General features: G+C 37.4%; 1 protein-coding gene across 1 annotated transcript in view; it reads right to left on the reverse strand.

Moving 5' to 3' along the window:
* Positions 1 to 26,511, reverse strand: part of CPE (carboxypeptidase E) — a 58,467-nt gene that overhangs the window by 17,628 nt on the left and 14,328 nt on the right. Inside the window, exons 2-4 of the mRNA XM_068137144.1 lie at positions 3,039 to 3,235; positions 1,099 to 1,266; positions 41 to 158 (exon numbers count right to left, since the gene is read on the reverse strand). Coding sequence (XP_067993245.1) covers positions 41 to 158; positions 1,099 to 1,266; positions 3,039 to 3,235 — 483 coding nt within the window. The remainder of the gene's footprint in view (positions 1 to 40; positions 159 to 1,098; positions 1,267 to 3,038; positions 3,236 to 26,511) is intronic.

The raw sequence follows: 26,511 nt of genomic DNA on the forward strand, positions 1-26,511 counted from the left end.
TTCTGTCTCCTACTGTTTCATGTTAACTCCTATTACATACCACTCCGAGTCTCATCATAAGGATAGTTTGCAACAAGATCTCCTCCATGAAGATTGGCAGACAGCACAAAGGGTATATCCATAATCCAGTGAATGACACTTTTTGTTTCAGGAGCAAGCTACAACCAAATAGCATTGTCAACAATTACAAACTGATAATTTAATATAGAAACTTACTCAGTTATGTATTGTGGAGTTAATCAATATCTTATAATACTATGCAAGACATTAAAGTGAACAGCAATTATATTTTTGCTTCAGAGGAAACTGCATGAGTCCTTTACATCAGATTCTAAATTCTATTAAGTATATTAATATATGTCTAAAACTGGTGTAAATTAGTTCAGAGTGAGATCACAAAGAAAGAAATCTATTACCTGTTCCCATTACAGCTAAAAAATAAACCTACAAAATTTAAATCCATGGAAAATAATTCAAAATAAGTGTTGGTAGGATGCAGTCTATTATCTGAATGGAAAGTAAAATTACTTCATTGAATAATTTGAATGTGATGACAGAGTATGGCTATTTTGGTGACAACCCTATGGGACTGCAGTCACAACACTATTTTAGAACCTTCTGTGAGGGAAAGTACAAGAAACTAAAACTCCCTGTAGATGTATGCCTATATATTTAAGGCTTAATCTTAACAATAATGCATATGCTATATATGTGAGAATAGCTATCTAGCCAACAATTTAATTGAGCACAATACACAAGTGAATTTCTGGCAATGGTAAAAATGCAGAATATCTGCAAGAGTAGCTTCAAAGCAAGGGAAAAGTCTATGTATCTCTGACCTTAAAAATAAAACAAGTTTTGAATGAGGAATTGTCTAAGGATTAAACAACAGAGTTCAAAAGGCTTTACTACAACAAGCCATTTTGAGAAGAAAATCAAGAAGCATCAGTTAAATGTAAAAAAAAAATGAGTCAATATCTAGAAGAATGTGAGTCATAAAAACATACACACAGCTCTTAGAAGCTTCTACATGTCTGTCTGTGCAAAAGGGAGAGACTGACATATAAGTGACCTGATTAATATTCAATCCTTACATACCTTAGGATTCTGGTCAACAGCTTTTTTCATGTTTTTCAGCAGATGATTGTTTGGGCCACCTTCTTTCTCATTAACATAGACTATTCTATCAAGATCAGGGAAATTTCGGTTTAAATCTATCCCTTGAGCGTTACTTCGACCAACAAACCAGTCTTTAAGTTCACCAGGCTGAATGAAGAAAGAGAACAGAAAGAGAAGGGAGATGAGTAGATTCAGGAGATTACACATCAAGTTTTATATGGGTATATTTCACAACATAAACTCAAAGCATGGGTTTACTTCTCACAAGAATAACAATTGATCATGTGGGAGTGAAAAATTCTAAAGAACCAGAAGCTGAGTAATCCTTATTTCTTCCTCGTGCTCTGGAGGAACAACTTCTGTTTGACTCAGCACCGTAAAGAAATGGATCATTCTCATAGTGGCATATCAGAACTAAGGATGGGAAAAATTGCCAACAGCATCAGATTTTTCAGTGCTGCTGAGTCTTCCCCCAAGACCTGGCTATTATATGGTCATGAATTACAGATTTCATTTTAGTGAGCCTCAGAGCAGCTGTAGATTTATCAGCCAGCTACAAGGAGCCTCTGTGCTCATTTCAAAGTTCCTCTAAACAGCTTCAGGGTAGAGAACCTTAATCTTTATTTATCTGAGATTTTTTAATTTTTTTTTGGGGGGGGAAGGTGTCTGTCATCTTCATTCACTGAAATGATAACCCTGAATAAAGATGCAATGGGAACTTTTGCAAAATCTTTAAGATGATTCTCCAAAACATGTTTGGATAGCATTAAGGAAGTGCCCTCAGCTAGTTTTCCCTAGATTGTATCTGTAAGCTTTCAGTATACTCTTTAAACTGCATTTAGTTTGATTACTGCTTTTAATCTTGGTGCATATCAAACCTACTATCACACACTGTGTACAGGATCAAGATATTTCTAAATCAGAATAACAGTGGCACTGAAAAAAAAAAAAAAGTGTTATAAACCATATGTAACTTGTAAGGCAAACATGTAAAAGCTAGTGTACTTTGACTAAGGAGCCAAAGTTTCAAATAATATTATTACAGAATCTCTGCAGAGATTTCATAGTAAAATACTACACCAATCTGAGGACAGCTTCTGCCTCATTGCCACGAGAGGGAGATATACGGCCGTTTATGGTTTAAAAGACATCTCTGGGTTCAGTTTCATTTTAAAGACTCCACTAGAGAGTTTAATGCAGATCTTTAAAAGGTTTGGCTTATTTAATCATAAATAAATAGTCACTTTAAAGGATTCAATATTTCCATGCTAATGTAAAAAAATAAATGCACCACATAAAGCAAGACCATAATACACACCAGAACGTGTATGTAAGAGAGGACTATTTGGCCTCACACTCTAATTTCAAATTAACACATTACATGTTTCTCAACTGAGTCATAATCCTAAAATACATGCTAAATTCTCTTGACTAAAAGCTTAACTTTATGCTTGAAATGTGTTCATATTAAAAAGATGACTCACAAAATGTGTATGTTTCAGTGCTCTGATAAATGTGAATAAATCATGTAAGGGCATTTACATGAGAATATTCTTTAAGAAACATCAGCTTTCCTTTTTCTACCACTCTTGAAACATCATGTATTACCCAAAGTTAGTTACTTAGGAGGCAGTTTGGCCAGCAAACTTAGATGAAAGAATATGCGTGAAACATTCTATCTTTAAATACAGTAAACTCAGAAGAGAGACCGCTAACTGTTGAAAACCCAAGCATAAGACACTCTTTGTTAAACAGAACAAGCCTACTGTACTACTAGGAAATACTTCAGTTATGTCATTCTATTCAACAGTCACCACCACGGGCTCCTGTATCTGTAAAACTGTTAGTCCAAGTGTCATTACAATTCTAAGGTTGATATAGACATTTATAACTATTCATACGTAAGTAACCTTACAAACCTGGGATGCTGCCTTCTCAAAGCCATCTGGGTTCAAAGATGGCATGATATGGATACGTGTGCTATGGATCAAGTTGATAATTGTTTCATTTCCTTTCTGGTATTCATTACACAAGTACTGAGCCAAGAAGATGAGCAACTCGCGTCCAACCGCTTCATTCCCATGCATATTCCCAACATATTTAAATTCTGGTTCTCCTGCAAGAAAAAATGAAAAGTGTGCCTTAGAACAACTGGATCACAGTATCCCAAGGGAGCTACAAGCATCCATCAGAAAAATGGATTGAGTTTTTCTCTAAACTCTGGATAAACAAATAGTAATTTACGTTCACCTGTTAGCCAAAGGCAGAGAAAGAATATCAGATGACTACACTGTGCCAAAATAGATGATAAGCACTACCATTAACACTGTTACTCTTGAGAGCTAGGGCAATTGATACCTAAATACTACAAAGAGAGCCCCAATTAGGTAGTTTTTAAATACATAAACTGACAGTAACAGAGCTTTTTATTTTTTAATGTTCTCTCTAAGATGAGGTTAAGCTTACTGTGCTATGCATGCATTGAACTGCAATTCTTTACCAAAGCTTTGACAGTGAACACCTGTTGATCCTAGTGATCTGAAAAAATCTTATTCAGCAAATGCTTCAGATATTCTGCTCAGACTTTAGGAAGCAAGTGCAATAACCTAAGTCATAAAATTAATAATTTCCTTTAACATTTCAATAAACACTTTGGTATTAAATATATGCTTTACAGGAGCATACAATATTCAATGTATAATATTTATATTACATATGTATACTAACAGACAGAATAAATATATATTGTTAATATATATAACTATATATTAATAAGATATCCAATATTCCAAATTGCTCATTAGTCTCATTCTCATGACTGTGGACATAAACCCCACACAAGATAAGTCTTACAGAGCTATGAAGGGTTTATCTTTTAAAAGACTACATTTTGGACCCTAATTCCAGACACGCTTTAGTATACATTTAAACACTTGAAAAAGATTAAAAGGATTGGCCTGGAACTAAAATGAAGAACATGCTGTTTTCTGGTTTGAATCATAGAATAATTTATATTGGAAAAGATTTCTATGATCATCGAGTCCAACCATTAACTCAGCATTTCCAAGTGTACCACTAAACCATGTCCTTCAGCACCGTATCTATGTGTCTTTTAAATACCTCCAGGGATTGTAACTCCACCACTTCCCTGGGAAGACTGTTTTTCCTTATTCTTTTCCTTTTAAATAGAGTTATTCTGATGTAACAGCTTCAGTCAGACATTCTATTCATTATATGTGCTTATTCTTCAAATACACTTTGCAGTTTCTTTTAGTACTATCACAGGGACAAATTAAAGCCAGGAAGAGTATTACACAAATGAGGCCTAAATAACTGCTAATCAAGTACACAGCCCACAGCTTACAGTGCTTCAGTCTGTCATTGTTAACCTTAATTCAGTCCTAAAATCCTATCAGGCACAGTGCTATTAATACTGTGATTTCTTCCCTTCCATCTAAGATGTTTTCGTACACATGAATTCATCCCTGGTATTTCTTATCAAATAGGTTAAAAAGTTTTCTAGTTTCAGCGAAATAGTTTCATTTTATCAGATAGACACAATGGCATTACTGTGACTAAAACCCACCATTTCCTATTTTGGCATTGAGCTTCTATTTACTGTTTCTTTGTGTCTGTTAATACCAGGGAATGCAAGAGGTCTTATCATCAGGGATAATCAGACCAGGCAATCAGCCCAATTCCATTGAAACAGATGGACACTATTTAATGAAATATGCAGTACTGCACATGACATACACTCAGAATAGTCATACATATGTATATTGACATGTCACTTATAAGAAAAGTGTTTCACAATGCAACAGGCAAATCTGTTGCTGTGGTAAATATGAATGCGGTTGCCTTTTGCATTTGCGGATTTTTCTTAGGAAACCTAACAGAGAAATAATTTATCCCAATGCCCAGTGCCTTAATCACCTACCTTTCTCCCCCACTTGAATTTTACAGGCCTGGTTCAAATGAAGAAATAGAAACATGTTTCCCATAGGGCATTGCTTGGCCCCCTCCCCAAAGAATTGTTGATAGTGTTTAAAAGGGGTTTGTGAAAATGGAGTACAGCCTCATCTATAGTGCATCATCAGTGGTAAGCATCATCAGTGGTAATGAACCATCTCAAATGAGCACTAAAAGCTACAAAGAGTTGAGGAATAAGTAGCCATACGATATGAAAAGTGATTGAAGAGATCAGCTCCCTCTTCTTTAGAAAGAATAAGAGACAATCAAATACACCAACCATTTGGGTGTGGAAGAATCAGTCTGGAAAGTAGCACTTCCCTACACTATGAAACAAGACAATGATTTTCAGTAAAAGGGAACAACGACCATTTTTAGACTGATAAAGAAAAATAGCATTATTTATAACACAAAGTGTGAAATCAGTAAAGAATCCTGTTGGCTGTGAGGCAGGACTCAAAGTTTTGTTAGAAAATCAAGAGGTCAAAAAGCTGATCTAGTAGTGAATGAAAAACAACAGGAAAGGGAAACAAAGAGTTGTGTAACAGCTTCAAAACTTAACTTTGTGCTCATATTTTAGCTGCCCTGGACATTTTCTTACACTTTTTTTTTTCCCTGAAGGAAAAAAAAATCACCACCTATCAATCATCTGGCCATGGAGAATAAGGACACACAGTACTCACATGTGGGAACTGTCCTCCACCACAAGCCAGTCCTGCCCATTTCCATACTTCTGGGCACAACAACCAAAGAAATACTTGGTTTCTGCTCAATATTTGAAGATAATAAATTTCAGACTGTGTATGACAATTTTAGGAAAAATCTCCATCATTTCAACAGTCTGATTTACATCTAAGAGAACACTGAGAAAAATGAATCTTTCTCATACATAAACTTTGCAGTTAATCCAAGGAAAACAAACTTGATTTTTACTGCTTATTTCAGTGGAAACAAATTAATGCTACAAGCTAGCTGTGGAAGAATTACCAGTTCATGTATTGGTTGTACATGACCATCACAGGTAAAAAAAGCAGGCTCATTCTGGAAAAAGGACAATGCTGCTGAAGCCCTTAGTTGTCATCACAGTGCCCAAATGCTGCGGGAGCTTCCACAGGCTACTATCTGCTGATACGACTTTTGCAGTTAATGAAGCCTTTAATTTGCATTTGCATTTCACCTTGTTAGGATAAAAACTCCAATTCATGGTGTATCTTCTGGAAACCTTTTTTTTTTTTTTTTTTTCCCTTTTATTTTTCTTCTTTTTTTTTTTTTTTCACTTTTTGGAGTCACCTTTGCTTACATCTTTTTCTAATTAACTTTTTGACTAGGACAGTGAAGTCCAAGCTGAAGGGCAGACTACTAGCTGAGGCCAAGAGAAAAACATCCATCATTCTGTTAGCTGAGTCAAGCAAGCCCAGCTATTATAGTTTTAGTGAATAACTCTGTGATGCAGTGAGCATCCCAGGCCCACTATGGCTCCTGAAGGAATCATCTCCTTTTCCTCCACTGCATGGGCTAATACAGATATTTCAAACACTAAGGATGCAAGCCATCTGTTTCTTAATTCTTAATGCTTTTGGGGTTCCCTGCTCTGTTCATTGAATACATACTGCCACACCTTTTCTACAAGCTTCAGGCTTCTCTAGAAAACAGCCCTCCCCATGGGAAAAACAGCCTTTGGTCAGTTGTTGCAAGCATGCCACTTAGTTAGAAAAAAAGTTGCTCTTCCATTAATCCTTCATGAGCCGTTTAATGCAGACCTTAATCACCCTTTACAGATTCTATAATTGCTCCATAGAATGTTTTTATTATTATTAAAAGACTGTAAATGCCCATTTGATGAAGAACTTTTTAATAGTTTCTTCAAATCAGCAGAAACACATCTGTTCCACTGTGGAACTGGAGGTAGCTTTAAGGGAAAAGAGGCTTTCTCACTGATTTCATGCAGTGTTCCCACATTCTAAGACATGATAAATGCAAACTAACATTTTCATTAGTTGAATGTTTAAATTTCTTGTTTAATGATTTTTATTCATTTTCTGACAATGTATCTTGACATACAATAATATCTCACAATAACAAAAGTGTCTCGTGTAACAATGTGAGGATGACATTTCTAAATGCTTACGCATAATTTCAGCTCAGATACAGACATTTGTGATAACAAATCAATGAGTGGATACTAAAATCTTTTAGAGGAAGCCACATGAAATTAAATGCAGCAATCAAGCTTGCAAATGTCTTAGTATTTCTGGTGATGCCTAAGCCATCACATCATTATGGCTTTTAGAAGACTTTTACATCCCTCTTGGATTGACTGTGTGATGCACTACAACCTGATAAATGATTGAGGAAAAAGTATTTTAAAATGTTATGCCTTTCTGGTGCCTGGCAAACATTATATGCCACCATATGCTTCTGCAGCTCCTGTCAACTAAGGTCTTCTGCAGTTTCCTAGGAACAGCATCTACATCATTAATACTAAACAGGTCATCCAATTAAAGATGACTAACCACTGCCATTTTCAAGTTAGGATGTATTTGTACAGTAAACACAGCAATTTTCTAGAATGTAGGGACAAAACGTTAGCATCTACTAACTGTGTATACGAGCCAAGGTAATGTCAAACCATAGTTGTGGTCTAATGTCAAGCAGTTAACCTATTCCACTCACAAAAATGCAAGCTGTGTGGAAGAAAAAGCCATCATGAGAGGAAAGTTTAAGTGCTTAATGAATAGTTCTGCAAATCTCCCTCAAATATCCTTAAAAACTACAGAGTCCTATTTTCCCGTATTTCATACAGAAAAGATAGCAACATTCCTGAAATAACATACTTTGTGGTTTTGATTTCGTACAATTGTGTGTCATTTTTAACATGGCAACCAATAAAATTTTATTGTAGATAAAAGGCATGGGAAACCTCAGAACACCTGCTGGCAAGGAATGAATGAGTGACGATTTTAGAATAGAATAGAATAGAATAGAATAGAATAGAATAGAATAGAATAGAATAGAATAGAATAGAATAGAATAGAATAGAATAGAATAGAATAGAATAGAATAGAATAGACCAGGTTGGAAGAGACCTTCAAGATCGTCGCGTCCAACCTATCATCCAACACCACCTAATCAACTAACCCATGCTGAGGGGCCCAAAACTGGACACAGTACTCAAGGTGTGGCCTAACCAGTGCAGTGTACAGGGGCAGAATGACCTCCCTGCTCCTGCTGGCCACGCTGTTCTCAATGCAGGCCAGGATGCCATTGGCCCTCCTGGCTGCCTGGGCACACTGCAGGCTCATGTTCATCCTACCATCAACCAGCACCCCCAGGTCCCTCTCTGCCTGGCTGCTCTCCAGCCACTCTGAGCCCAGCCTGTAGCTCTGCATGGGGTTGTTGTGGCCGATGTGCAGATCCCGCTCCATATTTTTGTTAGCAGTTTAAAGAGAAAGAAATTCTCTGGAGATATACTGTATGGAAAATCAAGAATCATAAAATTAGCTTGTCCTTTGAATATGAAAAAAGTAAGAGAGGTAAAGAAGAAAATAAATTAGATGGTGAGATAGGCAAGTGAAAGAATTAGAAAATTTAGGTTTCCAATTCCCTGTGATGAAGTATCTGCAAACATAACAGCATTTCAATAGAAAAGTTATCTGCACAACTTGTGTGAAAACAGCATTGAAAGATAGAGCTGAAGTGCAGCATCAGCTTCTAAATCATTTTATAGGCCTTATATAATTTTAGAGTGATATTTGCTAAGATGTAGTGTTAGTCTAAGCTTGCTGAAAGAGAAGCTATTGGAAGTTTCACAGGTGGCTTAGATGAAAGCAGAAACAAGTCAGCCCTGAATGCCTTTGAAAAATCCAACCTTCTTATTAACTGCTAGGAAGTACACTGAGAAGAATACAAGAGGAAAATAAATTTAAGGATCTTTAGGCAATATCCTGCTTTAAAAAAAAATACATTTTTAAACAGCAGTGATTAAAGAGAGGTCTCAAGCTCTTTATGGAAATTTCCGTAATTATTTGAACACTACTATGTAAAGCTAAAATTAACAAGAAAATCTCTACAGTAGTTTAAACCTGGAGTGGAAGCTCACGAAGAGCAACTGTTTCTTCTGGCCTTGACACATACAAATTAAGATGCAATCTCCATTTTATCAAGTACAAAGTCTGTCAGCTGGGCTTCAAAATAGGATCTTATATATCTGTGCATTGGACATTAAATTCTCCAAATGGATTACCTCATGCTTAGGATAGTTATTTCCATCAGGTTCTGTGTGACACGATGCTTTCTTCAGATTTCCAACAGCCCACTCTCACCCCTGCAGCTACAGGACTTGGCACAGCCACCCACAAGAAGGAGGCAAAACTTCTGCTCGGCTCCTGCAGTCCCCACCTACAACTCTCTGCTGACACATCTCTGTCCAACACCCTGTGCTAACATTGAAGTATTTCACAGTGTAACACTGAGTTCAGTATTTTGGGTAAAGCCCACTTGCTTTACCAGAGAGAACAGATTTTTCCTACGGGATTTATGTTACTGTGCACACACTGAGGGTGCTATCCAAGAGAAACGATGATGATTCTTTAAACCATGACAAATTATTTGTAAGGCAAAACAAGTTTACTTATTTAATCAAAGGCTTTAAATTTGCAATAAACACTGAAATGTGATATGCAGAAGGCCCTAATTTTGTGTAAATGTATTAAAAAGCCCTCTATGAAGTTCAAAGCAGATTTAAAAAATCATCAGAAATGTAGAAGTAACAAAGAACCATCGACATATACAGCTGGGTTAAGCAGGGAAGTTTTACAACCAATTGCATTTTTCATGCAATAGGAAAACAGAACTTACAGAATTCAGTATCATTAACTCAGCGCTGAAGCTGAGGTTCCTAAGTTAACAAACATAGAATCATAGAATGGTAGGGGTTGGCAGCAACCTCAGCCTCTCCTTGTAAGAGAGATACTCCAGCTTCCTAATTATCCTTATGGCCCTCCATTGGACTCTCTCCAGTAGTTCCCTGTCCATCTTGAACTGGGGAGCCCAAAACTGGACACATTGCTTCAGCTGATACCTCTCCAGAGCAGAGTAGAGGAGAAGGACAACCTCTCTTGCTGGACACACTCTTCTTAATGCATCCCTGAATACTGTTAGCAAACTGTCCTGGACCACCAACATTAGTCTGTGGCAGAATACAATACAGGTAATTTGGTTTTTTCCACTTCCTAATTTTTGCTCTTACTGCTAGGAAAAACTTGGTCCAAACCATACCCTGGGGTTCTTCGTGAAGGGCATTGACAGTACAGAGGTGTCATGAGCAACTCTCCCTATATCCACTGTAATACTGGCTGTGGGATATAACAGATTTAATTCATCTTTTCCACTGTGCTCAGTAAGAGCAGAGGCTTTTCATTTTATAACTGTGTGTGACTAAGTGAATTTTCATTTCAAAGGCACTTACTGTATCCCTCAAGTTTTGGTTGGCACATAAAGCAAAGATTTTTCTTTTTTAAATCCATCAATTCATCATCATAATAAACCTTCTGACGAAGAGAATGTTGATACATAATTTAGACCTGTATTTATGATGTTTCCTCATCAAGTTCACTTAACAAGCTTTCTTTCTTCAGCAAACTCTAGAAACAGTTTTTTCACATCAACTATGAAAGTACCTGCCAGCCACCAGAGCACTTCAAAAGGACTGAGCTCATCTATCTCATTTTTTTTGCATGCAATAAATATGGGAAATTTCAAAGCTAAACTGGTTCAAAATGCCTACACATTCAGGCTCTTCTTTTCCTCATCTTCATTCCATGAAGAGAAAAAAATAAAAGTCAGAAATAACCCATTTAATATCCAGATCCCACTCCCTAAAGTCAAAGAAGTAGGCCGAAATGATAGACAAATAAGATGAAGTAACAAAAGTAAGCTCTCCCTTTTTACTGGAAACAAACAAATGAAAAGTAGATGAAGAGTTGTAGATAATTCTTTTCCAGCAACTTACACAGGCCAAGTTCAAAACTGCCCTGTGGCTTCCTTCTGCCAAGTGGATGACCAAAATCATGGAAGCATAGACATGAGGTAGCACAGGACTGTTTCCTGGCTGGAAATGATGGGTGATGTCATTTTCCCAGAAATGCCCCAAGAAGAAAGCAAATCTGAAGAGGGCTAAGCAAGTAAAGTCAGGCCACGGCTTCTCCTTACTGTAAGACCATGTTTTGAGAGGAAAGCAAGCTAGCACAGATTTCAGGTCTGCAATACCTTGGGCCCTGGACTGCACTGCCATGTCCAAGGGAAGCACACTCACAGAGCTTATCTTCACCAAGCAAAATTCTATGTTTTTTGCTGTCTGCAGAGGAGACCTATTTCTGAATGGAAAGGATTTCAATTCCCTTTACAAGGACTTTCTGAGTCCTTGGGAAATATAGCTTCTGTGGAATAACTAGCAGCAAGCTCCCTAATCTTCCTGCCTTGGTTTCCAGGAGCCTTTCTGAGGGATTGTAATAGCATTGGTTACTCCACCAATGCTACACATACTGGACACTTCTTTTTTATTCTTAACTGGAACATTATTTTATTGCACTGCTGTTTTGTCACAATTTGACATTGTGTGAAAAAACCTGTGGGATGCAGACCTGTGATTCAGAGAGATGATGCTGAAATACGTTGACTATGCCAACAGAAGAAGAGGTATAAAATCTCCCCATGAACCTACATCTGTAATAAGTTTTGCATTGGCATATATATTTAGCTTCCCTTGCTTAGATGAGCCCTTATATTTACTGATCTCAGCTTCTATGATTACTGGCCATTGAGGTCAGAGAAGGATTTATGAAGTGTCCTTTCAAAATAAATTATAGTAAGAAACATACAGACAAACTGCAAAAGCTAATTATGATGTAACATTGCTCCTTTGTGGAAGAAAAAATATAAAAGATTGATTTGTGATGACTAACAGAGGAATACATTTACGTCAGAACATAAATGACTTGATTTATGTCAATATCCTCAGAAACCAACAAACACCCAGGTAGCTTCTTTTAGTCCTAATACTATTTTAGCATCATCCTTTTGGCCTAAGTAATTTTTATTAACAAAATTCTATCATTTTAGAAGCTATGAAGATTTTTTTTTTAATAGAAAACCTGCAGGTGCACTTTATGCTTAAAAACCTAAACTGTGTGAAACCCTAACGAAAAAGCAGCCTACTAAGGTCTGATCTTTTGCTGCACTTAACCTCCAGCCCGATACTAGCAGCTAATACTCTCTCAAGTTTGTGCATTTAAGGTATGAATGCTATGTGATAATCACATCAGTAAATCTTGATTGTACTTGTTCTTGAGATAACAATGTTTAAATCAGATTACTATGAAGCAGAAGAAAATAAAGGTTAAGTGGGTAGAGAGCAATTGAGATCCTTAATGAACATGACACTTCCAAACACTGCAACACTGGGCTTCAGAATTTTTCAGTGGTGTGTAAAATTTTATTGAAAATTGGTATTGCACATTAATGATTTATTTATAGCCAGTTATGGCAGAAATGCAGATCTGGATGCTTGGAGCAGGTCTAACTTCACACTCACATTTATTTGAAATAAAGATAACATTTAGAAAATACCCCCTATATAATCTCAAACATTTAAGAAAGATGTCAAAAGGTAATGAGTTCTAGCAAGACTGTGTAAGCAGATGAAGTTAATGTGGTGTAGAAGCTAGTAAAATCAAGCTTAGTGCATAAGAGGAAAAAGTGACTCATATAACAGCTTGGTGACCCAAGAATAATGATTGAGATGACTGTACCAGACAAATCCTTTGTCTCAGTAGCAGATGGGAGTGGATCCAGAAAGCCTGCAAGAGATACTTTGCTTTTAGATGAGGGAGTTACAGACAAAAAATCCCATATAGACACTGACCCAAACACTGCAAGCCATAGCATAGCTGTATAGCTGTAAGACACAGAACAAAATTCTGTAATGGCTTTGAGCTCTGCTCAGGGCACACATCCTGGTGTCACAAAAACAGATATATTTTTTCCTCATACAGGGAATAGACATAAAAGCTTGGTTATCTTCTCAGCTTTCCTCAGAGCTTCCACTGAGTTTTCCTCCCAAAAGGTAGTAAGACATTTCTGTGTTAAGAAAAAGGAAGGAGGGGTACATGTTGTCCAGACAGTTTACAGTAAAGGACAATGAAATCAGAAGTCTGTCCTTGAACAGCACCTGTAAGTGCAGAAAGTGAACTTGTGGCTGAGAACTAGGTATTTTATAATGAGCTCTGTGTATGGCAATAGAGCTTTGTGCAAGCAAAAAGGCTATTTCAAAATAACAAGGCGTGTTTTTCACAGAAGGACAAAAAACAGCCATTTCCCACAATTATATCCACTATGCCTCCAATATTCCAAACACATTAGAGTGTAATGACTAGCAGGATAACAAGGTAGATCTGTTCAATTATTGTTCCATCTAACGAATACAAAAAGCCACAACAAATCCCTCTTTTTTGGTCCCTTGCATCTCATATGAAACAAACTTTCTCATTTATGTTACTAGCAGTAGATCAGACAAAATCTTTCCTGTCAGAGCAGGAGGAAACATTGTATTAGTGAAAAATGTACATGTTATTAGTGAAAGAATTTGCTGTTGGGTAAGAATCCAAAGGGCTTTTGTTACTGGTATCAGTGGTATCTGGCATCAGTATGAGTGCATTCACCATGATTCCTGTGTAGTCATTTATACTTTTTAGTAAGTGGAAGAAAACACTAGAAACTGAAATATTTTGCCCTACTTCTGTAGTTCAGACAAATATTAATTCAATGAAAGTGAGAGGAAAACTGTGCCCTCCAAATTTATTGCATTTTATTTCACTTTTATCACAGTATCACAGTATAACTAAGGTTGGAAGAGACCTCGAGGATCATCGAGTCCAACCTATCAACACAGACACCATGACTAGACCATGGCACCAAGTGCCACGTCCAATCCCCTCTTGAACACCTCCAGGGACGGTGACTCCACCACCTCCCTGGGCAGCCCATTCCAATGACGAACGACTCACTCGGTGAAGAACTTTCTCCTCACCTCGAGTCTAAACCTCCCCTGGCACAGCTTGAGACTGTGTTATGCAGATATAGAAATCTGGCAAAATATAATGAAGCATAATAAAGACTGTCACTTTTTTAAATGCTGGTTTCATGAATTTTTTACCTTTATTTGTTAAATATTCAGAGATTGTTGAAATTACTTTTCCATACATACTGTCATTCTTCATGGCTATAGCCTCCATGAAATAGCTAACTAGGCAGCCCACAGCGAAGAGTATGGCACAGCCAAAAGACATCTCCTGAGAAGCCATTCACCAACGTTTTCACTTTGAGGCTTCGGGTATTTGGGGCTTGTTGAGAGAGGGGAAAAAAAACCAACCAACAAAACACAAAAAAAAAAAAAAAACCCAAAAACACCTCTAATGAAGAGGAAAGGAATCTGGGAAGTAACGATTCAGATTAAATAGGAAGAAGATGTGGTGCCTGCTCCTAGATGCATGTGACAAACAGTTCAAAGAGAGTAATTCAACAAACAACAGAGGAATAGTACTGAATAATGTGGGCGCAAAATATTTTTGATGTTATACAAGCGCTTCTCTACTATTGTGTGTGTATGTGGACACATACAATTACAGACAGGCAAGAACATCCCTCATGTAGAAACTCTGGCACTGAGAGGTCATCCCCAGGTCATGAAAGGATTTCTCATGTTTGTGTTCACTAACTTCTCCTTAGATATAAAGCTTCTAATTTTAGCTAAAGAAATTCAAAATTATGTGAAAAGACAGATTTGGCACAGTTTACAAACAAAATCAATTTCACATGACTTCAAGGGAGAAAGAAACTGAACCTTTTAGGAAGTGACTCAATGCTCCCTGTCTTTACACTCTTACACCTTATGTTTCCATAGTTCATTTTCATTCAGTCAAACAATCTGAAAGAAAAGCCTTTCTTATCAAATTATATGTATGACAAACTTAAAGCTCCTTGCATGGTTTCATAAAGTATTATCTATCCAGTCTTTGCCATGGTTTCTACTCTTTTTTAATGTGCATTTTACTTAACTTTCTCTTCCATCACAATGTAATGACCGCCAAAAGCATGTTTCAGTGTATTTTTTTCCTGCGCTATGATAATCTATAAAGACAAAAGTAGTTATAAAATATAAAACCACCTACAAAATTTTGTTCAGATTATAGGAACACAGAAATGGGAAGGCAAAGGAATTGAAGATTACCACATTATCCATTAAGGAACGTATCTAATAAAAGGCAACAAAACTGAGAGCAGCCAGCACGTAAAATTCTCCAAGACATGCTACTGACCCAGCAGATAAGAATAATACTTTACTGCAAAAAAGCACCCCAGTGATATTTGACCTGGTATGGTTCTTCTAGTCTAACCATAGAGACTTCTATATTTATACAATGAAGACCTTTCCCTTTTAACATCACTAGTACCAAAAACTACCACTGAAATTACATTGAGCTCAGTTTTATCATATTTTCCCTTTGATTAGGACTTGAACAGGCAAAGCACATTAAACAAATGCTTACCTTTAGTATGTTAGCATCAGAGGGGCTATTCTGGAATGTCAAGAACAAGATCAACGTGGTCCCACATTATGGTGTAATGCAAAAGCAACAGCTTGGAGATTTTCCACTGAGTCCTTCCTATAAATTTTGGATCAAGTCTATATTTCTGAAAACTTTCTTTTTTGACTTTTTTTTTTTTTCATATTTGATTTCTGTCTACTTTAAACTTTGTGTTTTTTTTTAAAGCAAAAGATTTTGTCCTGTTTGTAAAGTATCTGGGTAAAAAAAATATACGTGGTGTTTTGCACTCACATTACCCAGAAAACAAATTGACTTGTCACATTAGCCATTCTCCAGCTGCCTTGTTTTTACTGAGGCCTTCCCTTCAAATCAGGAATAAACCAACAGATTTATAAAAGTTCCAGAATTGCCTTGCAGTAGACAATATGAAGTTTATAATTATGACACTATTTGAAAAGTCGCTTTTACAAGCACATATAAAATATCAGTGCTAGGCATGCAGTTGTAGTGGGGTGTGATTACTTTAATACCTACTGTGCAGACTACTATCTGGTAAACAATGGTAGAAAAGTAAGTGGAACCAGGACACCATTAAGCCTTTTTTCTCTTATTTTGCTTAAAAATAAGGGATGGCAAAAAAATATAACTGTATTATACTATTTCTATGCTAAGGCAGCTATTTCAAACTCTAAGTGTTTTTCCAGACATTTTTTTACAGATGGAAAACAAAGCTGCCCTTAGTGATAAGGCTGTGGTGGGAACAAATGTGTGCTAGGCAATTAGGGTAATCCTTATTTCCACTACTGGACAGTCTACTACTACAAGATTCTACTGTTACCCTGTGAAAGCAACAAACTCAGAACTGAGGTTTAACTTTGGGAACAATGCTGTTATCACATCTCACAGTATTCAGAAGGCCCCATTAGATCCAAATAATTAACTCAACATGTCAAAGGAAGCAGGATATGAGGGCAGACTTCAGACTTTCACGGCAAACAAAAAAGAAAAAAACAACCACCCAAACCCCCAAAAGATAATTTCAGACACCATAGGAGTTTCCTGACCAGGAACAGCCCCCAGACTTCCATCAAGATGTTGCCCTGTCATGGCTGCATAACTTACAAACTACCAAGCTGAAATATTAAACTGTCTAACATAGGAAACCAAGATATATCAGGCTTCCTGAGCTGTGCGTTATATATGTCTGTTATGAGCAGCTCATGCTTCAACTTACAGGTCTTTTCAACCAGGCAAAAATAGTCTGATTATGATCGTTTTTTTTCCCAGAAGAACTCTTGATTTGGATTATTTGTCAATGGGGAGTGGCTTGAGTTATCTACAGAAATATCACAGTATCACCAAGGTTGGAAGAGACCTCAAAGATCATCAAGTCCAACCTGTCGCCACAGACCCCATGACTAGACCATGGCACCAAGTGCCATGTCCAATCCCCTCTTGAACCCCTCCAGGGTCAGTGACTCCACCACCTCCCCAGGCAGCCCATTCCAATGGCGAACGACTCTCTCAGTGAAGAACTTTCTCCTCACCTCCAGCCTAAACCTCCCCTGGTGCAGCTTGAGACTGTGTCCTCTTGTTCTGGTGCTGGCTGCCTGAGAGAAGAGACCAACTCCCTCCTGGCTACAATCCCCTTTCAGGTAGTTGTAGACAGCAATGAGGTCTCCCCTGAGCCTCCTCTTCTCCAGGCTAAACAATCCCAGCTCCCTCAGCCTCTCCTCACAGGGTTTGTGCTCAAGGCCTCTCACCAGCCTCGTTGCCCTTAATGAAAAAGCCTGTATCATTTACTGTACTGAATACTAAATAGGCACTTAAAAAAAAAGAAAAATAAAATCTTTGGGAACCAGCAGCTGCCTTTCACAGGTGAGCATTTTCCAGGTTTTAATGTTGAGCTCTTTCTCATTACGTGTGGTATTAGCTGTATTATTTCATATAGAAAGGAGGCTTCATACACAAAGAAGCTCTCCACAAATTTGTTGTGCAGGACTTCAAGTTATAGTTTAGTTCAGTGGCTTTAGTCATTCCATTTTATGGTATAGGATTCCTTTGTTATGCCAAGATCTGACTGCAACTAGCTACTGGTTATAAAGTAATCACAGACATAAAGATGAGAGACACAGATGGTGAATGGCAGCAAAACACAGAAGTAAAATACCACTGGTGTAATAAACACTCACAGAATCACAGAATGTTAGGGGCTGGAAGGAACCTTGAAAGATCATCTAGTCCAACCCCCCTGCCAGAACAGGATCACCTATAGCAGATCACGCAGGAACTCATCCAGGTGAGTCTTGAATATCTCCAGAAAATGAGACTTCACAACCCTGAGCATCCTGTTCTACTGTTCCATCATCCTCACAGTGAAAATTTTTTTCCTCCTGTTTCCATGAGACTTCCTATGCATCATCTTCCACCATTGCCCCTTGTCCTGTCATTGGGCACCACCAAGAAGAGCCTGGCTCCATCCTCTTGACACTCACCCGTTATGTATTTATAAACATTAATGAGGTCACCCCTTAGTCTCTTCTCCACTTTAAAGAGCCCCAGCTCCCTCAGTCTCTCCTCATAACAGAGATGTTCCACTCCCTTAATCATTTTTGTGGCTCTGCTCTGGACTCTTTCAAGCAATTCTCTGTCCTTCTTGAACTGAGGGGCCCAGAAATGAAAACAATATTTCAGACGCAGCCTTACCAGGGCAGAGTAGAGGGAGAGGAGAACCTCTCATGTAACAGAGAAACAGAGATGTTCCCTCCATAAATAATTCACTCCGAAGGTACACTGTTTTCAATGACATTATACATATCTGAGCACTGAAGAGGGAAGATGGATTCTCCTCAGAATACATTTTCTATGTTAGATGCATTTTTCTGTCAGATAAAAGAAATTCAAATTTTATTTCAGCATCAATATTCTATGCTTGGAGATACTGGATACTGAACCTGCTACATTTTGCCAGCACAAATTCCTAATGTTATTTTTTCTTTACACAAACCCTGATGTAGGTAATTTCACAGAATTATTCTGGAAGGAGAAAACTTGGTGGCAGATCAAGCTAAGGTCCACTTAAGAAGGCCTGTTCAATGCAAAAGTCTGCACTGTCATATATGTAACAGGCATTTAAGGATCCTGGTGACTTTGTGCCCCTGCATGCAGCAAAGGCTAGCCATGGCATTAGAGATTTCTTCCACTTTTCAGTACATGGTGCACTTCAAATGCCTTCAGGAATAACCTTCAGTGTTTTAGAGTAATGAACATTGACATTCATCACAGAGAAGACAATTTATTCACATATGCCCTATAGTATATGTGGTTATCTACCAGAAAAGCAAAGATTCAGATACTAGGAAAAGAACCTATGATTTGATATCACCCTGCCTGATGTACTATGCCTAATTTGTCCTCAGGTCTTTCCACTGGATATGTACTAGTGGTAGAGGCAGTAACTGCCCACAAAGCAATGAAGCAAGTATGGGACAGTTCAGCCAAAAGCGCCAGGGGAGGTTTAGGCTGGATGTTAGGAAGAAGTTCTATACAGAGAGAGTGATTGCCCACTGGAATGGGCTGCCTGAGGAGGTGGTGGAGTCACCATCATTGGAGGTGTTCAGGAGGAGACTTGATGGGGTGCTTGGTGCCATGGTTTAGTAGATTAGGTGGGTTGGATTGGTTGATAGGTTGGACGCAATGACCTTGAAGGTCTCTTCCAACCTGGTCTGGTCTATTCTATTCTATTCTATTCTATTCTATTCTATTCTATTCTATTCTAATTACATAGCCTCCATAAACCCTACTTTACATTGCAGTGCACAAAAACTTCATTTCACATCAGAATGGGCTTGAAGCAGGTACAGAAATATATGCTTTATCTCCTTTAAAAATTGTAAGATTATGGTATTGTAATTACTTCCATCAATCATTTAATGTGTACACAATGCTGCATTAAAATAAAGTATGTTTCTTCCAAAAGCTTCCAAGCACTCAACTTCCATCAGAAACACTTGTGGGTTTTTAATTTATCTCATGTTTTTACAGAAAGTTAGAAATGGAAGAGAAAAAGAAACATATTTAAACTAACTTACAGGATAAGCAAAGAGCCTCCTTAAAAAAAAACTCTTAACATTAAGAAAGTGTTTGTTACATCCTAAGATCTTCCTCTGGAAATCACTGTGGAAATGCAAATGCTGCTGTCCTCCTACAGCACATACATGTCCTTTATTTCGGGAAACATGAGGCCAGGATTTCCTGAGGTTGAAATACAGTACAGGAGATAATCACCTTGGACTTTTTCCACCAACTCAAAATATTTCAGAATTTATTGCAAACTTCAGGGAGATTTAAGCTAAGCTGCCATAAGAGGTTGACTAATAAAGGCATTTATAGAGAAGAATACAAGGCCAGGATAAGCTACCTCATGCAGACAGTAAGATTAAATAAGAAATAATACATCATGTCAGCCTCTGAAAGGCACAAGTTCACTTCTGCTGCAAGGAGTGTTAGCAAACAAAGGGAGTAGTCTCATAGCATCAGAGCAGCTGGAAAAACAGCACTTTGAAATTCAGTTACTTAGCCAGAAGGCTATTCCATGACTCAAGCTGATGCTTTTGAAAACAGCAAAGAAATGCTTTGAAGAAATTAGAGCGCCTCTGAGGTAAAAGAGGAGGGAGAAGGAAGTTGCACCCAATGGAACCTAAAATGAGGGGAGACAACAGACAGAAGGTACAAACCCCGCAGCCTGCATTCAAACAGTGCTCTCTTCTGGAAGCAGTGAAATAGAGATGTGAAATGCTGAGAAACCTGGACATATGGCCCTCAAACAAGTAGTCCCTCAGCACCACTTGTTCCTGAAGGTGGGACACTGGCCAGTTCAGTCCAAGTGCCTTGCTCCGACACAGCAACAGTTGAGGCCCAGACATAAAGTTAATGTTTCTATGACTTCATTATAACCTAGTGACCATGGCAGCAGGTTTACATCATAATTCGATCCAGGAGCATCCTGCTGTTTTAACATCATCTAAAACTGCAATGAATTGTTATTCTAGTAACTGAATTTTCTCAGCAAGAGAAAAAAAAAACCCATAGCAATGCTATCACTAACCAGTAAGAATCTTGAGAAAAGTTTGTTAACCAATCACGCACAGGCACAGTAACAACATACATACAAATATGTGTTGCTTTGCTGGAATAAACGGAGTCTTTTACTTTTGTCTCTATACTCTGCTTGTCATGAGTGTATATTTTTGTCTTTTTGGCCATCACCATATACAAACACAGTGACAGCAGGTGAAAAGTCTTCACTGGTTTCTCATGCCAAAGACCTTACAAGAACAACAGGAGCTAGCCTAAGAACAAAAAGGAAGGGAACACTTCTGGGAATTTGTTCATATTTGTTTTCATAATTTAATTTTCTAATTTAAAAATTACGATATATTTTCCTGCCCTTTTCCACTCTTCCCTCCCCCCCCACATTTTCACACTTTTCTCATAAACTTTCCCTCTGGCAAGGTATTCCACAATGACAAGTATTTTCCATATATGATTACACCTAATCCTAATCCTTATCCTTTGGTTTCTGTCAATCCACCATTAAAAATATTCCGTTTGGCACATTAATTAGCATCTATTCACTGGAGACGTGTAGGACACAAGGCAAGCAGCAGCCAAGTCTCCCAAGTTACTTCCAAACTAATATATTTTCATTCATTCTCTTTATGGCCTTGGCAAGTGGTAAAGCAAAACTAGTGCACAGCCTCCCAGAGGATCACAATTCTGTTTGTAGATACATTGCTTTTGATTCCCAGTTCCTGAGGAAATCCCCCAGAGACAGAGGTTTGAAACCACAGTCATGACATTACAACAACTTTATGATTTGACATGTTAAATGAAGTTCAGCACTTATATAGGAAAAATCATAAGGTCAGGGATTTCCTTCCCGAGTTCTGATTAAACACTAACAATATAGTAACCATGTAAATAAGGAAGAAACAGAGAAAAACCTTTAGAAGTGTAGTTAGGCTTTATACTAATTTCCAAAGTTTTCCTTGAAGAAAGAAAACATAAACTAAATAATAAAAAGCATAATTATATTCAATGTGACTAGTTTAATAAATTATATTTATTTTCATTATTAGGGAAATGTGAAAAAAAAATCTTTGTTAAGTAGGTTAATAATGTAATGGCATCAACAAGACAATGAGATTTTTCAGCATAATTTTTGTGATATCAGCAAGGGACATTATTCTACACAGAGATATCAAGAAAAAACCTAATAACAATCATGCCATCAGCACTGGCAAAGCAAGATATTTTGACAAGGATTTTCTTCCTTGCCTGTTTTCACAGAATATCTGGGTATTACATACCTGTAGTCCAACTGGGAATGAATGCCTCATGTTGTTAAGAATATTTCCAAGTGTGTCAACATCCATACTATTAGGAAACAGTAAATTCATATCTATCCTTGTTAAAAATTTGTGATACTTCCTTAATGAATGGGTTGTTTATCCTGATCCCTTCTCCAGACTTCAATTTCAACAACGATACTGCACAAGGTAATCTTATAAACAGAGGTGCAACAGCAGCACAGACAAGATTAACCTAATTAAGTGAGTACCAACAGTGATGAAGACTCAGGTTTATACACAGGATAGCAACACAAACAAGCACCCAAAAATCCCAGTTAGATCAAATATCCTCATGAAAACCTGTTAGCATATTTTCATCAACAGCAGTGGATTCAGCCACTGGACTAAACAAAGTACATGTACACTTTCTGGTACTTCTGGACTTCTAATTATTTGGAAGACACCTTATGAAAGGATGGGTTTGTGTGTCTCTCCTCTGAATAAATATGCTCTCTAGATCTATAATTTACCCAAATCTAAATAATTAAAAATAATTAAATTCTCCTTGAATGTCTTCTTATCTCTGCAGCAATGTTAGTGTTTGAACCTTGGTAAATAGGCTTGCCGTGACTCTGCCACATAACTAAACAGATCGCACAACATGGATAGATCTTTTTAACTGGCATCAAAACATTTCTTTCTCTTTTGATACAGCCTACAGAAAATCTTTCCTAAAATAGTAGGCACTCAATAAACATTTTCTCCTACTGTATTATAACTGCTGATATAGCAACACACTAACACTCTTGGGAGAATTGTGTTTCTCTTTATCTAAAGACCTTCCACTGACTTCAACATTGGTAAATTGCTTTATTTCTTTTCTGTATTTTAGAGAAATAAAATTGTATTGGGGGTAGGGATGGGAATCTCATTCTTTAGGGTGAAACTTTGCCACCAAATAATTATGAAAAAACACTCCAGAGGGTCTTGACCAATCCAGGAAATACAGAAGTATAGACACAAGCCTTGCAGGTTTTGCCATTTCAAGCACCAAATTATTTTTTCTCCAAAACTCACAAGACTGTCATGATTTTTATATGTTTAATATTCTAACTCTTTTGTGGTAATTTTTCACAGAACAAAATCCAAAGGAATTTTTAAAATATTTATTTATTTATTGCTTTGTAAGGCTTTAAAACTAAAAAGCATCTTTGGAATTCATTTCTTGTTTCTTTGTTTGGTTTGGCTGCTTGGCTTTTTGTTGGTTAAGGGATCTTTTAGTTCCTCCAAAAGATTAGTAAAAAAGACTGATTTTCAAAGTAGTCTGAAATTATAATTCCTACTAGTCGAGAAAACAGGAAAGAAAATCAGTTAGAATATCAGTTTTGCGCACTCAGAACAGCATGAAGGCAGCTTTGCTAGTAACAGCAGGGAAGGCAGGTCACAAATCAGCTGTGTAGCTGACTAGAAACAAAGGAAGAGTGTGGGTTTCATGTATATGTTGTTAAACTTCTGACCTCACAAACCATTTTGGAACTGATAATCAGGCATAATTGTGTGTTAATTTGTATCTGCATATTATCTTCACTTGATTTAGCATTCATTCACTTATTAAACAGAAGAATTAAGAAAACCTCAAAACCAGCGGTTACCTCTCAGCCTGCCCTGCCCATAATAATTAAAAAATCTCCATAGCAATTCTCTGCTGCGGTCAATGAAATGCCATCAGGGGTATTTTAGTAGTATCAAAATAGGACAATTGTCATTCTTCTTTTCTCATTTTCCTATCTTCACTTTTAGGATAGGCAATTGCAGCAGTGAAAGTGAATATTCTTCTTGAATATTCTAGGAGATTTAAAGATCAGCACAACAATTAGCACCCTGATTGGTGCACCTTTACTTCTGCACAGCCAATGAGTGAGAGATTTGATTTTTTTTTCCCTTCTACAGGGATCTTTTGGAAGACTTTTTTGTATAAAATGTACACATATGCATGAACATGCACATGCAACCACATATCATTGTGATCTATTGTAAATTATTTCATACTATTAGCAATGGATTACAAAGACACATAAAGTCCACCCTCTTGTTTTGATTCCCTAGTACTTAACAGCGTAAGTAATATGTTAAAGTCCCTTCACGCCCCTAGCAAAGCTCCAGTGGACTCTGTTGTGTGCAGAACTGAAATCCATATAGATTTTCATGCTATTTAATTTTGACTGCTTTTCTAGAAGATGTATTCACCACTGGAAGACATAACTCCTGACATGCACTCCTTGAAATATACTTGGTGTCTTTCTGATAAACTGTTTCAAAAAACTGAACATTGCTACCCAATTTGGTAAGTAAATATAAAGAGAAATTATGCTGCATTAATTTCAATACATTTTTAAGCATCAGAGAGTAACACAGAGGCAACCAAAGGGAAAGCAACAGAAAAGGATGACTGCATTAAAATCAACCTATCCCTCACCTAAAGCAGTCAGAGGGAAGAGTCTGATGCAGTCCTCTTGACTCTGCACTTGGAAATCTCAATAATCACATCAGTATTTTTCTGTAAAAATATTAATGGTGACATTTTCACAATGTTTTTTTGCTTATATCCACTCTTTTACACTAAGTAAGACCATGTACACTTTCTGACACTAAGTAAGACCAAGTACACTTTCTGCCTCTGTACTCCCATGCTCTTATGCTCACAGGTTTCTATTCAGATGCTAACTGCAGTAACAGATCCCAGTTCATTACAGACTGCATCAATCAGTTCATCTTCAGCTGAACCACTGATGTCATTATTTGTTAATTCCTTTTGTGTATCTAAATGCAAATGTGATTTCTATCTCTGTTCAAGAGTTTCAAAGAGACGATTAATGACAGAGCTATAAATGGCTGAGGAGGATCCCTGCCTGCAGTTTCTCTCTGGCATTTTTAATATACATCTCCTTTTACAGACACAGCTGCTGAGATTCTGCTGGAGATTCTCCCACAGAAAGGACAAGTTCTGCTTTAAATCACAATGTTATAAACAGATTACTGACTAATGTGCCATGTTATTTTCATAAATTACAGCTAAATCTTCCTTCTAGATAGTACTATCTTGATACACCCTATAATGAAGCCTTAAGGCTGGAGAAAACTGGAAGTCTGCAGAATCTGTGGCAAAACCACATTTTCTTTAGTCTCTCTTGTTTCCTGTTTCACCTTTTCTCTATTTTGAGAGGCTGATGGGAAAAAAAAAAAAAAAAAAAAAGTAATAGTAATAGTGAAAAGAAAGGAGGAGAGGGAAGGAAAGAGGGGGAGAAACCTATAACAAAACCAAACCCAAAACTAACAAGACAACACACGCCTTTCACAGCTTTCCAGGGTGCAATGGGAAACTGAGAGTTCATAAAAGTTTCAGACTGCATTTTTTATACCAGAATTAGGGTATGGTCTATCTAACTCAATGAATTTTAATATAAACAATCTGCTCCCAGATGATGTCAGCAATAAATGAACTGTAACTTGTTTAGTTCTGGATAATCTTTGTCCTTTGCAAAACTCTGATGATGATTCTCAAGGTCCAGCCTGACACCAATCTATTTTATGCTTGAAAAAAAAACATGGTATCTGTGATATGCATTTAAAACAAGTTCAAGTAAATTTTGCTACCAAGTGAATAAGGAAGTCATAGAGACACCAAGCTGTGGTTGCATGGTTTAGTTGATTAGGTGGTGTTGGATGATAGGCTGGACACAATGATCTTGAAGGTCTCTTCCAACCTGGTCTATTCTATTCTATTCTATTCTATTCTATTCTATTCTATTCTATTCTATTCTATTCTATTCTATTCTATTCTATTCTACTCTACTCTACTCTATTCTATTCTATTCTATTCTAGTGTTAGCCAGACCTTTACACAGCAGCTGAATAAGAGCAGAAGACAGTGTCGCTTATCATTACCAAGGACACTGAAGAGCCCTTAAGAATGACCTCAAGTAGGAGAGTCCACTTCTGCTCAGGTAAAATCTTTATTTGGTTTAGATTATTCTAATCCTTTCGGTTCCTAGGAAAGAAAATTTTAAAAATGGATTGGACTGCACCAATCACCATCTCCACATTCTGTCATGTTTGGGTAACAGAGGCATCAAAGAATTTGCACTATATTGGTTGGGTTGTGTTTAGCGGGGGGTTGGCAGCAGTGGAGGGGGATACAGGTGTGGGTCCTGTAAAAGGCTTCAGAAGCACTCTCAGCTACAAAGCAGATCTGCCCCTGGCCAAAGCCAAGTCAATCAAGATCTCTTCAATAACACATTTAATGCTAGGCTGGTTTCTTTGTGTTGGGAACTCTTTTGCTTTGGAGAGGAGTGGGATATGGTAGAGACAACTATTCAGAATGCATTGAAATCAGTGGGGAATGACTGGTGGAGGCACACCAGACTAGCCATACCCCTAAGGTTTGTGGTGTCACAGCAGACTGA

This window comes from Melanerpes formicivorus, unplaced genomic scaffold (assembly GCF_026170545.1).
Source record: "Melanerpes formicivorus ecotype bairdi unplaced genomic scaffold, bMelFor1.0.p_v2 SCAF_4, whole genome shotgun sequence".
NCBI lineage: Eukaryota > Metazoa > Chordata > Aves > Piciformes > Picidae > Melanerpes > Melanerpes formicivorus.